This window comes from Vitis vinifera, chromosome 9 (assembly GCF_030704535.1).
Source record: "Vitis vinifera cultivar Pinot Noir 40024 chromosome 9, ASM3070453v1".
NCBI lineage: Eukaryota > Viridiplantae > Streptophyta > Magnoliopsida > Vitales > Vitaceae > Vitis > Vitis vinifera.
In genome coordinates, this window is record NC_081813.1 from 17,654,698 (window position 1) to 17,669,205 (window position 14,508).

Consider the following 14,508-nt stretch of genomic DNA (forward strand, 5'->3'; position numbering starts at 1 on the left):
CCATGTTTCATGCACAACTTACAAATATCAGGACTAAGAGCTTTGTAAGGTCTTCTCAACTGTAGCAAGTCATTAGTATTTACCTTCTTGTGTGCCACTAACCATACAAAGGACTTGACTTTAAAAGGGACTTGAGAATTCCAAACGAACTTAATAGGGAAAACTGGAGGAAAACCAGAAAATTGGGACAAGGTAAGAAAGAAAGATTTGATTGTAAAAAGTCCTGAAGAAGATAAAGACCAGGATCTCATATCTGAAACCGATGGTGATAAATGCAGAAGATCAAGTGACCGCATGAGGCGTTCTAAATCTTCTATCTCAGGATCAGAAAGGTTACGGCGAAAATTAAAGTTCTAAGAGAAGGGACGAGTAGAACCGAGAATTGAAGAAATAGGAATATTTTTATCCATGACTACTCTAAATAGTCTTGGATATTGGACTCCCAAAGGTTGGTACCCCCACCACAAGTCTTCCCAGAACCGAATTCTTTCCCCATCTCCTACCACAAACTGACTAAACTTGGAAAACTCCTGGGAGACTTGTGCAATAGCCTTCCAAGGACAACGATGTCACCATCTGACTATAGTGTTGGCATCCCAACCATTGGAATGTGATCCATAAATGCTTAAAATAACCTGATGCCACGAAGTTGAACCCTCCCTAGGGTACCTCCACAACCATTTCCCTAAGAGAGCGAAATTCCCCAACCCCTGACCATAAAAAATCTCTTTTCAATCTCTCAATTTTTGCTGCCACTGAAATGGGTATCTTAAACAATGAGAGGAAGTAGCAAGGCATGTGGGTGAGGCAAGATTGGATGAGAGTTATCCTACCTCCAAAAGATAAATAACCCTTTTGTCATCCATCTAATCTTCTCGAGATCCTCTCAATCACTGGATCCCAAAAGCCACAAGCCTTGGGATTCCCTCCCAGAGGAAGACCCAGGTAGAGTATAGGCCAACCAGAGGCCTTGCAATCAAGCAACTCGGCCAACCTAGAAAGATGATTCTGTTCAAGAATAATGTCATAAATATTACTTTAGTCAAGGTTAACCTTCAGCCCAGAAATATGCCCAAACACTAGCAATAAACTCTTGAGGGTCTACAGATCCTCCTTACGAGTGCTAGAAAAGAAAATGGTATCATCTACAAATTGCAAATGGGACACCCTTGTTCTGTTCCTACCCACCCTGAAAGCCTCCAATGAATTTCTTTCCTCTGCTCTCAATAACATCTTGCTCAATACATCTGTGACTAAAGTGAACAAAAAAAAGGATAAAGGGTCTCCTTGTCTTAAACCTCTAGATGCCTTAACCCACCCTTTAGTGTTTCCATTCACTAAGACTGCAAAAGATACCGTTGACAAACAACCTTTTATCCATTTCCTCCATCTAGGACTAAACCCCTTCTTCTCCAACACATGATCCAAAAAATCCCAACTCACATGGTCGTAAGCCTTTTCAAAGTCAATTTTGAAGACAATTCCTTCCTCCTCTGATCGTCTTTTCTCATCCATTATCTCATTGGCTATGAGAACTGCATCCAATATTTGTCTCCCTTGAACAAAAACGTCTTGAGTAGAATGGATAGTTTCATATAGTACCCCTCTTAGAAGCCCTTATAGCACTTTGGCTATTATCTTGTAAAGACTAGTGATCAAGCTAATAGGTTTAAAGTCTAAGATTTTCTTTGACATGCTTTTTTTGTGTAATAGAACTATGAAGGAGGCATTAGTGCTTTGATTGATAATCCCACTTCTGTGAAACTCTGCAAACACTCTCACTAAATCCTCCTTGATCACATCCCAACAATCTTGAAACACCGCAATGGTAAAGCCATCAGGTCCCGGTGCCTTATCCCTATCCAACTGAAAAATGATCTTAGATATCTCTTCTTCAATAAAAGGGGAGTCCAACCTAGACGCACTCTCTCCAAATATAGGAGACCAATCTAAGCCTTCAACTCCCCAAGACTCTCTAGAAGGGCTCGAGTATAGCTTTTCAAAGTACATTAAAATCTCCTCTTTGATGCTCTCTGAATTATTCAACATTGGGCCTCTTTCATTCTCCAACACCTTGATATATTTCCTATTTTGCCTGCCATTAGCCACTTTATGAAAAAACTTTGAGTTACAGTCCCCTTCCTTAACCCATTTAACCCTAGCTTTTTGTCTCCAATGAATTTCTTCCCTCAAAATCAATTCCTCTAGCTCCCCTTTTCTTAAAGCTCTCTAAACTAAAAGTTCAGAGGTAAGACCCCCTTCTTGCTCAATGGTATCAAAGTTAGCTAATTCGAACATGATACTTTTTTTCCTTTCGTTTAGCTCTCCAAAAGAAGCTTTATTCCACTCTTTCAATTAGGCCATAACAAATTGTAATTTCCTCATGAACTTGTGACCTTCTCACCCATTTCCTTGAAAATCACTCCACCAACTTCTAAAGCACTCCTTAAAACTAGGATGTTGCAACCACATATTCTCAAACCTAAAAGGTGTTGGGCCCCACTTGAACGAATTGGTTTCCAAAATTATCGGCCAATGATCCGATGTCCATCTAGGAAGAACTTCTTAAAGGCTTTGAGGAAATAATTGTTCTCACTCATTTGAGTAAAGAAATCAATCCAATCTCTTACACACAGGAGACTCTTGCATGTTTGACCAAGTCAATGGTGTGCTCCGTAAAGGTGGATCTAGCAATTCACATTCTCCTATAAAATCATCAAAGTCCTTCATGCTTGGGGTTAAACTAGAACCTCCCAATTTTTCTGAATTTCTCTTTATGACATTAAAATCGCTGCCCACACACCAAAATGGGAAAAAAAGTCCAAAAATGTCTAAAAGTTCCGCCCAAAAATCCTGCCTAAGTAATGGGCTATTTGGGCCATAAACTGCGGACAACCATAACGGTCCGCATCCATCCAATGCAAACATGACTGAGACCGAAAAAGATCCTATTACCACCTCCTCACTGCGCAGTTTTTTAGAGTCCCAAATAATCAAAATCCCACCTGAAGCCCAGTACATCGGAAGAGTTACACATTCCTTATTTCTGACTGTCCAAACACTACCCACAAACCTTCTATCACACTCCGCCTTTTTTGTTTCCTAAATCATTACAACATCCGGATTCTCTGACCTCAGAAAATCTTTAACCACCCTTCGCTTTTTCCTTGAACCCAAACCCCTGGTATTCCAACTAATTATTTTCATGGAAAAACCTCACAGACCCTAATCCTCCAATCCAGTTCTAACAGGTCTCAGCTACCTATGGAGCATCTGCTCTTCCTCCTGGAATACACCTTAATATCCAGAGAACTTAAAACCTCTCGCACTTTAGCCATTTTCCTGAGGGGCAAGCCTTCTATTTGGAACTCACCCGATAGGGAGCCCGCAGTATCACCCTGGCTAACTGTAACCAGGTTGGAGACCTTATTAAGCAAAATGGGTTTAGACATATTTGGGTTAAAACTCTCGGTCAGCTAGTTTGGATAAGCAGACTGGATCTCCTCCACAACAAGGTTAGGAATACCAACAGATATTTGACCTACAATACCAACATTGTCTTTTTTGGAAAAAAATTCAGAGGTTACATTTTCCATAGGAAACTGAGATAGAAAGGCTGAACTAGGAAGATCAGGAACGGAAGGACTCAGAAATGAAGATGCCAAACCACAAGAAGGGGGTAAAGAAGACAAGGGTGACTGAGTAGGTGAAGACGAGTTTACGTCCACGTTTTCCGCTACCAACAATCCACAATTACCCATAAAGCTGAGTCCTTTACCTCTGATTTCTGATGTAAAAGGCAAAACTGTGACTGCTAAGCCACGAAGATCAGACCTCACTCGGCCCAAATATCCTTCTTTGTCTTCATCAAAGGAAGGTTTGCACGAAGCCACTTCACCTCTTTTAGGCTTGCACAAAAAAATGGGAAAATAAATAGAAGGTGAGACTCAAACACATGACCTCCCACTAAACGAGGCACTAATACCATATTGAAGTACCAATTTTCCTAAAAGCTTTGTGGAAAATATGTGGGAGATTTGATCTAGTACTGTAAATGGGATGACGTGATCTGATTTAGTAGAGTAAATTAGGTAATAGAATTAGTTGAGTCAATGTTTCTAATTTAGTTTTTATTTTTTTCTGTTTTCAGGGTAATGATTATTTGCACAGTTGTATCTTTTTATTCTTTTCCTTTTGCATGTACCCACAAGTAGTCCTATATTGTAATCCTATACTTAGAAGATATACAGGAACAATTATTTTCTCTAAACTTTCATGGTATCAGAATCAATTTCCTATTAGAAGTGATACATTTATTTTTGGTTTTAACAACCAGAATTTTTTTTCCTAGAACTATTTGTTAGATAGTATTTTAGCTTAGTTATTTCATATTATCAATAAGGGTAGAATAGTCTTTTACTCTTCTCGTTAGCTTATATAAAGCTTTTTATGTAATCTCTTTCTTAAGTCTTTCGTTAATGAAACCTTAGTTTTCCTTTTTCTTCTTCTTCTTCTTCTTCTTTATTTTCGCAAATCTCACACTATTAGGTCGTTGGTAAGAGTTTCAAGTACCAATTTTTTTTTTTTTTTTTTTTATGGAACTATTAGGCTATTGGTAAGAGGATTTGATGTCAAGAATCAACAAGGAGGAGAATTTTGGAGATTATTCACAGCATGTATCAATGCCTCCATTTCAAGTCTCACCTCATGCCATCGGTGATAATCCTTCACTATACATCACCACTCATAAACTAAATGGATTGAATTTTCTTAGATGGTCTCAATCTGTTAAATTGTTTATTCGTGGGAAAAGGAAACTAAGATATCTAACCAGTACAACAAAGGCCCCAAAAGAGGATGATCCATGCTTTCAAACATGGGACTCGGAAAACTCCATGATCATGGCCTAGTTAGTTAATTATATGGAGCCAGAAATAGGCCAAACTTACATGTTTTTACCAACAACAAAAGAGCTTTGGGAAGCAATTATGGAAAATTACTCTGATCTTGGGAATTCAGCACAAATCTTTGAGTTGAAATCAAAGATCGATGAAATAAAGCAAGAAGATCAAGGTGTGACTAATTTTTATGGATTTGAATGCCAACTAAAATTCTTGGTTTTGAAACTCCTCTTAATCATTTTTTTAAGGTTTATCCTCATAAAAAAATATTTTCCTCAATTCCTCTGAAAATTTTTGGATGTACAACATTTGTTCATATTAATAAAGAACATAGAACTAAGCTTGATCCTCATGCACTAAAGCGTGTTTTTATGGGATATTCACCTACACAAAAGGGGTATAAGTGTTATGATCTTATCTCTAGGAAAATTTTTGTTAGCATGAATGTAACCTTCTTTGAAAATCAACCCTACTTTACCAAAAACACTCCTAAAGGGGAGAATGTGGTTAAGGAAGATTGTTTTTGGGAAATGTCTTTACTGTTGCCAACATTTGACAACAATGTGAGTCTTAGTCTTTCACATTCTTCTGGTTTGGGTCCTATTGGGTTAAAAAACATAGGTTCAAGTTCAACGCCTTAACTAAGTTTTATTGTGCCAAACAATGAAAAATTGTTTATAAAAAGAGAATCACTACTAACAAAATCTCAAACTAAGCTTCATGACTACACAAGAAAAAGAAATCATCAAGGTAATCCAGAAAGTCATACTTTGCAAGTATCCAAGAGTCAGAACCGGTCATAGGGACCCAAGAAGGTATAGTTTTACCTATTCTCTCTTCAAATATAGAGTCTAATGCTTCTGATGACTTTGATATTCCCGTTGCCCTTAGGAAAGGAACCAGATCTTACACCATGCATCCTATTTCTAAATTTGTGTCATATCATAGGTTGTCTAATTCCTTTAAAGCCTTTACATCTAACATGTCTTTTGTGGAGATCCCAAAATCTATACAAGACGCTTTAGTTGTTCCTAAGAGGAAAGAGACAGTCATGGAAGAAATGAGGGTTCTTGAAATGAATGGAGCTTTGGATTTGGTAAGTTAGCCAATAGGGAAGACACCAATAGGATGCAAGTGGGTATTTACTGTCAAGTATAAGCCTGATGGTTCAGTGGAGAGGTGGAGAGGTATAAAGCTAAGTTGGTAGCCAAAGGTTTTGCGAAAACCTACGATATTGACTATCAAGAGACGTTTATGTCAATCGCCAGGATGAACACAATCCAAATCTCATTGTCACTTCCAATCAATCTAAATTGGCCATTACAACAACTAGATGTGAATGCTTTTCTAAATGGAGAATTGGAGGAAGTGTATATGAATTTGCCCCCTGGTTTTTTAGCAATCATTTGGAACTGAAAATATGTAAATTGAAGAGATCTCTCTATGAGCTGAAGTAATCCCCTAGAGCATGGTTTGATCTTTTCACAAAGTCCATTTGAAATCTTGGGTATATGTAAAGTCAAGTTGATCACACCATGTTCTACAAACATTCTAGTGACAATAAGATTGTCACCTTGATAGTATATGTAGATGATTTCATCTTGGCAACTGATAACATTATGGAATTGGAGAAATTAAAGGGGGTACTTGCTAAAAAATTTGAAATTAAAAATCTTAGTTGAGATACTTCCTTGGTATGGAAGTTGCAAGGTCTCGAGGTGGTATATTTGTTTCTCAACGAAAATATACTCTAGGCTTGCTTAAAGAAACAAGAATGTTCGGTTGTAAGCCATCTAATACACCAAATGATCCTAATAGGAAATTAGGGCAAACGGAGTTAAGCTCAAGTGTGGATAAAGGATGTTATCAACGTTTGGTGGGTAAACTGATATACTTATAACATACACGTCCTAATATAGCGTTTGCAGTTAGTATGGTTAGTCAGTTTATGCACTCACCTATTGAAGAATGTTTTGAAGTCGTGTATCAAGTTCTAAAGTATCTGAAAGGAAGCCCAAGGAAAGGATTATTGTTTGAGAAAAAGGGGCATATGCAGATTAAGGCGTATCTTGATGCTTATTGAGCAGGAGAAATCAAGGATAAAAGATCAACTTCAGGTTATCGCACCTTGGTTGGAGGGAACATGGTAACTTGAAGAAGCAAGAAACAAAATGTTGTTGCTCAAAGTAGTGCAGAATTTGAGTTTCGGGTTGTTGCTGATGGAATTTGTGAACTCATTTGGTTGAAGAGGATATTAGAATAATTGAGGATTCCTCATGGGAAACCTATGAAATTATACTATATCAATAAAGCAATGCTTAACATAGCCCACAATCCAGTTCAACATGATAGAACTAAGCATGTTGAAGTGGATCGTCATTACATTAAAGAAAAACTTGAGGGGGGCCTAGCCTATATGCCATATGTTCCTTCAGAAAAACAACTAGCAGATATCAAAACTATCAAAAGCAGTCGTTTGAAGTTCTAGTAAACAAGCTAGCAATGTTACACATCTTCAAACAAACTTGAGGGGAAGTGTGGAAAATCATAAAATATGTGGGAGATTTGATTTAGTGCTATAAATGAGATGTTTTGATTTGATTTAGTGCAGTAAATTAGGGGATAGAATCAAATGAGTCAATGTTTCTAATTCAGTTTTTATTTTTTTCTATTTTCAGGGTAGTGATTATTTGCACAATTGTATCTTTTTATTTTCTTCCTTTTGCATGCACTCAAGAGTCCTATGTTGTAATCCTAAACTTCAAAGATAAAGAGGAACAATTTTTTTTTTCTCTAAACTTTCAAGCTTGAATTTATAGGATTTGGACCCACAATGCAAATCATGCACTCGACTAGTACATGCTAGTCAAGCTAATATTTTTTAACTGAAATGATTCACCCAATAAGTTTCTACACGTACAATTTTTCTAGTTCCAAAAAGTTGGTGATTATGTGTCCTATAACATCAGGACATAAGTAGAGGCAAATATAGCTGATGTATGCCTGCATCACTCAAGTAATACTCGTTGAGGAGTTTAACACAACCAACAATTTCCAGAAATGAGCAAAATACAAAGGGAATACCAATTATGATTAACTAACAAACAAAAAGAATTTTAGGTGTCTAGAATCAATTCACTTCATAAAAATTGAGAAATAAAAAGCATAACATAATAGCAGAATCAAATTAGTATTGTAGCTAAATGATGGAAGCATAAGCTGCAAATTTTTTATTCTTATCTACCAAGAAGAAAGATAAATGACTCATAAAACAAAATACCTTCAATAGACCTAGTCGAAAATATGGCCACCCATATGCACAACAAATTGCTCTAAACAAGGATGGATTAGAGCAATTATGTCTCTGTTGAGCATGCCAACAACTCAGCAAAGTGGCATGACAAGAAGAAGGATCCATATCAATAGGTAGCTGAAGCAAATCTTCAAAGTCAAGCTGCTTTACAACACCGTGGTTCATTACAGAAGTGATTGCTTTGAATGTCAAAAGATGCCAATAGCTCTGAGTCTTTCCCTTTAACTACCAAGAACAATAGAAACCATTATTATGGAGTCATGTAGCCTTGGAAAACAAAAAAATAAGAAGAATAAAGAGCAATAAAGAGGAATAAACCAAAAACCAGAAAAGAACAAAACAAAAAAGAAGCAAACAAAAAAAAGGAGAGAGATGACGGTCAATCTCAATGTGCTTGGATTAGGTATGATATGTTAAAGACACAGATGCCCAAAGTGCATGCAACTAAGGAGGTCAGAGCAAAAATGGTACCATGATGGAAAGGATCATATTTCAATCTCTAGTGAAGGAGTACATAAATAGCCTTACAGACAAAAAAAAGAGAGACAGGGTAGGGGGATGGAGTAATATATGGATCCTAAAGAAGAATGAGCTTGAATTTTACTAAGCATATTTCTTTAAAGATAATGGAGAGTCAAGATAATGAAGAAGCTCTTTTCACTTCTTTTATTTATGCCATTTCAGTAGGATCCAAAACTGCCCAGAATATTTTATTTCACTTTATATCTTATTTCTTTTATTATGGTTTCCTCATTTTGGGGATTTTGTTTCTTAATTGAAAGATTCATTATCACAAGATTACAAAATTAGCAAGGGGCAAAAAGAACCAGTACTGGAATATCTTCTACTGGTTTTTAGGATGGTGAATATACTCTAGGTTTTGGTGATTAGACTGTATAAAATAAGTAAGAGAAGTTGAGGGAAAAGATAAAGATTTCTGTTAATCTTAAAAATACATGAGTAAGACTAGGATCAAGGCCAAAATCTAGGAAGAAAATATAGAAAAGTATCTGAGAAAATCCTGTAGATATTGAACAGCTACAGAATAGTCTAAATATAGGGACAAATCAGCCTAATTAATCCCAGAATATTAAGCGGTTCAGCCAGGCTGACTTTTTATCCTTAACAACAGAGTCCTCACGGCTGTATGGCCTGATTTGATTCCCGATTCTCAGCACTCCCTCTCAAGCTGGTTAATAGAAATTGATCACTCCCAGCTTGCCAAGAATTTCCTGGAGTTGTGGCTTCAGTGGACCCTTGGTAAATCTGCTAATTGTTTTTCAGTTGACATGAATGGTGTACAAATCAGCCCATTATCTATCTTTTTGTTAATAAATGTTGACCAACTTCAATGTATTCATTCTATCATGTTGCACCGGATTGTGAGCTATACTTATGGCAACCTTATTGCCCTAGTAAAGTATCATAGGACTATCATTCTCCATCTTGAATTCTTTTAAGAGAGATTTTAACCATAAGAGTTCACAAATTCCCAAAGCCATTGATGACCTTGCCAGAACTAATTGTTTTTTACTTCTCAATGTCACCAAATTGCATCTAACAAATGTGCAATACCTAGAAGCAGACCACCATCACTAATAGAACCTGCCCAGTCAAAGTATCCATGTTTGCCTCCACCTCTAGATTGTAGGTTTTTGAAAATAGAAGTTCTTTCCTGGGTGCTTCATTGAGATATCTCAAAATTATCACTACTGCATTCACAAGTTTTTCATTTTCCATATGCACAAAATTGAATGAATTCCAACAAAAGACAGTATCTGGTCTAGTACGGGACAAATAAATTAACTTGCCCACCAACCTTTGTTTACTCTCTTTATTCATGGCTAGGCTTATTGCCAATGCTCTCACTTTATGATTGACATCAATTAGGGTGTTTACCAGTTTGCATCCAAGCATTCTAGTTTCTTTTAATAAGTTCATAGTATACTTTCTTTATGACAAGAAGATCCATTTCTTTGATGGAGCCACCGTAATGCCGATGAAGTATCTCAAATTCCCAAAGTTTTAATTTTAAATTATTTAGCAAGGGAATCCTTTAGATTACTGATTTCAACCAGGTTATTTCCAATCACAATTTTATCATTCACGTATACAATTAGTATATTCACCTTACCTCTTTCATGTATGTGGAACATTGAGTGATCAATTTGGCTTTGCAAGTATCCTTGACAATGGAGTGACTTAGTAAATTTTTCAAACCAAGCATATGAAGAGTGCTTCAATCCATAGAAAGACTTTCTTAATCTACAAACCTTCACCCTCCCAAATTTTTCCTCAAAGCCAAGTGCTAATTCCATGTATACATCTTCCTCGAAACATCCATGAAGAAAAAGCATTCTTTCCAAGTCAATTATGAACTAAGAGGTTAATAACAAGAACACGATTAAAACCAACAAGCAAACAAAGTGCCTGTTAAGCTTAACAGGCCATCCCCCAAAATCCCATTTTTTCCTTTTAAGAGAAACTTCCTTTTCAATGACTTTGATTCTATACTCAACATACTCCATCATTTTTTAACCTCTCTTAGGCATTTTTCCACCTAGCAGTTCGTTAGAATTCCTTTAAACATCATCTTTGGATTGGAGACTTATTTGTTTAGGTAACCAAAGAAAAGAGAAAGTTATTTGTCTTTAGTTTAGCAGTTCAAATTGAATTTTGATGGTCTTGCTTTAGTAAGTCTACTTCAATTCAGCAGGGGTGTGTGTGGGAGCAGGTTTTATGTTAGTGCAAAGGAAAGCTATTATAGGCATCTTAATCTTAGTTAGTGTTGATATGGCTGTTAACATTGAGCTTCAAGCTACCTAGGAAAGTTTTAAAATTACTTCCAACTAGGGTGACAAATTATTGAAGATTTTTCCAACTCATATGAGTTGTGACTATTGTATAGTTGTACATAGAATCTCCTAGGATTTTTTCCTTTCTTAGCACTCGTCACTTATTTTATTTATCTTTGATAGCATAATCATAGGCATTATTTCTTAGGTTATTTTTATTCAATCAATCTGTATATATTCATATGTAATCTTATACAATAAACGCAGTGAAAAGTATTTTCACAAATGCTTCTAGATTTGAGTGAGAACACCTTAAACTAATGCTATTGGTTTTTAAGAAATTATCATGGCTAAAGATCAATTTAGACAAAAGCATTCTATCTAGAACTAATGCAAGTTAGGATTTGACTATCAGGTTGGCATCAATGCTTGAATGCAAAGTCTTATAGACCTTTAACTTACTTGGGTCATCCATTAGGGGGGAATCCAAAGGCAGTTGAATTTTAGGATCCAGTGATTGATAGGGTCTCGGGGAGATTCGATGGATGGAAAAAGGTCTTTTCGTTTTTAAGGTAGAATTACTCTAACTCAAACATGCTTGTCCCACATCTTTAACTATTTCTTATCTCTTTTCAAGATTCTAGATTTAGCAACATCTAAGATTGAGAAATTGCAAAAAGATTTTCTTTGGTCAAGAGTTTGGGAAGGGTAAAAAAAAATCATATCATCAGTTAGGATGTAGTGTGTAAGCCTAATGAGTATAGAGGTCTGGGACTCTCTAAGGAATCATACTCTCTTCAGAAAATGGCTTTGGAGTTTCCTTAAGGAAAGTTCTATCCTTTAGCATCAGGTTGTTTTGAGCATATATGGAACACATCCTGATGGATGAGACGCAAACATTATGGTCAAATCATCACATAGGTGTCCCCGGAATGCCATTGCACAAGTGTTCCAGGTTTTTTCAAGTTACACTCGTTATGTGGCGAGTGACAGGATAAGAATTCGCTTTTAAGAGGATTTATGGTGGGGGGATCAACCTTTATGTTCACAATTTTCATGTCCTTATAGAGTTGTCACAATAAAAAATCTTACATTTTCAACTATTCTTAGTCACTCTTCTTCTTCTTCTTGGAATCTTAATTTCCGTCGCAACCTTACGAATTCGAAAATTGAGGATCTTGAAAGACTCATGTCATCCCTCACTTGTGTGCACTTGTCTTCATCCACCCCATATGCAAAATCATGGTCATTCATCTCTTAAGGATTATTCACAGTCAAATCATTCTTCATGCTTTGTCCAATACATAAGATTTGGTTCTTTTTAGCCAAATTTATATGGAAATCTAAAGTCTCATCTAAGGTTCAGGCCTTTCCTTGGTTAGTGGCACACAAAAAAATAAATACCAACCACATGCTACAATTGAGAAAGTCTTTCAAATCCCTTTAGGCCTAATTGAAGCATCTTATGTAAGGAGAGTGGAGAGTCCATTGATCATCTTTTTTTGCATTGTCCAATAACTTTAAGGCTTTAGCACTATTTATTAAGACAAGTCAGGATTGATTAGGTTCTACCCAGGAGTATATGCAATATGATGATCATTTCTTATAAAGGTTTGGAGAGCTCTGGTATCGACAAGACCTATGCAAATAGTTTGTCACACATTACTTTGGATTGGGTGGCGAGAGAGGAATGTCAAAATTTTTTAAGATAAGTGGGGAGCGACAAAAGGGTTGTGGGATTTATTTCACTTCAATTCCTCTTTCTATGCCTCATGCCTTAAGGCTTTTAAAGGCATTCCTCTCAATGTTATCCAACTCAAGGTTATTCTCCTACCTATACTTAAGGTTACAATCAACTAGGCTTTTCTTGTACCTGTACTTAAGGTTATTCCTACTAAACCTCTTGAACAATTCTTTCAGTGGCTATTTTAAGTAACATGAAGTTTTTGTTCTCAATTCAAACCTTCTTATTGGATGATGATAACGTAGAAATATATACTTAAATGTTTCCTCTTCTAGATTCCCACAAAAGAAAGCATTCCTAATATCAAACTAATAGAGAAACCAGTCATGATTTGCCACAAGAAAGTAAGAACTCCAAGATAATTGCAAAGGCAAAGTCTTCCTATTCCCTATTGTTGAGAGAGAGAGAGAGAGAAAGGAGAAAAACCTTATTTTCATTCATCTAATCTCTACTTACAATTGAGAGATATATATATACAAGGCTAGGAGTCCTAACTACCATACATGTGACCTATATTAACAAGGAAAGATAGTATACTATACATACATTATATTCAACACTCCCCCTCAAGCTGGAGCATATACGACATATGCACCAAGCTTGTTACAAAAATATTTAATCCTAGGACCTCTGAGAGATTTAGTGAAGATGTCTGCTAGTTGATCATTTGAATTGACAAAACTTGTAGCAACACATCCTGATCCGATCTTCTCTCTAATGAAATGACAGTCAACTTCAATATGCTTGGTCCTTTCATGAAAGACTGGATTGGATGCAATATGTAATGCGGCCTGGTTATCACAGATGAGTTTCATCTGTTCATCCTTTCCAAATCGCAACTCCTGAAGAAGATGTCTCAACCATATGAGTTCACATGTTGCCAAAGCCATAGCTCGATACTCGGCTTCAGCGCTAGATCTGGCCACTACATCTTGTTTCTTACTCTTCCAAGATATTAGATTACCTCCAATAAAAACACAGTACCCTAAAGTAGAACGTCTATCTGTGGGTGAGCCAGCCCAATCTGCATCTGTGTAACCAACAACTTGAGTATGACCTCTGTTCTCGTACAATACACCTTGGCCTGGTGTACTTTTGATATATCGAAGAATACGGATTACGGCATCCCAATGGCTATCACATGGTGACTGTAGGAATTGACTAACAACACTCACAGGAAAAGAAATGTCTGGACGAGTAATGGTGAGATAGTTCAATTTACCTACGAGCCGTCGATATCTCCCAGGGTCTCCTAAAGGCTCCCCCTGTCCTGGTACAAGTTTGACATTCGGATCCATAGGTGTGTCTACCGGTTTACAGTCTAACATACCGGTTTCTTCCAGGATGTCTAAAGCATACTTCCTTTGAGAAAGGACCACACCAGAACTGGATTGAGCTATCTCAATTCCCAAGAAATACTTGAGTTTCCCCAAGTCTTTGGTCTGAAAGTGGGTAAAAAGATGTTGCTTTAGTTTCTGTATACCATCCTGATCACTGCCTGTAATGACGATGTCGTCCACATAAACAACCAGATAAATGCACTGCCCCAAGGAGTTATGATGATAAAAAACTGAATGGTCTGCTGTACTGCGAAGCATGCTAAACTCTTGAACAACAGAACTAAAACGGCTAAACCATGCTCGAGGAGATTGTTTCAAGCCATATAGAGAACGGCGTAACCTGCACACTAAACCAGACTCCCCCTGAGCAACAAAACCAGGAGGTTGCTCCATATAAACTTCCTCGGCAAGATCA

The 14,508-nt window shown here is 36.8% G+C and overlaps 1 protein-coding gene across 5 annotated transcripts in view; it reads right to left on the bottom strand.

Moving 5' to 3' along the window:
* The window catches only part of LOC100251858 (ABC transporter C family member 13), a 191,096-nt gene that overhangs the window by 152,318 nt on the left and 24,270 nt on the right, over nt 1-14,508 (bottom strand). For all 5 annotated transcript variants that reach the window (XR_009466598.1, XM_059739701.1, XM_059739704.1 and 2 more), the window contains exon 8: nt 8,182-8,439. Coding sequence is in view for 4 of the 5 variants with exons in the window: in XM_059739701.1 (XP_059595684.1) it covers nt 8,182-8,439 (258 nt within the window). In the remaining variant the exon portion in view is untranslated. The remainder of the gene's footprint in view (nt 1-8,181; nt 8,440-14,508) is intronic.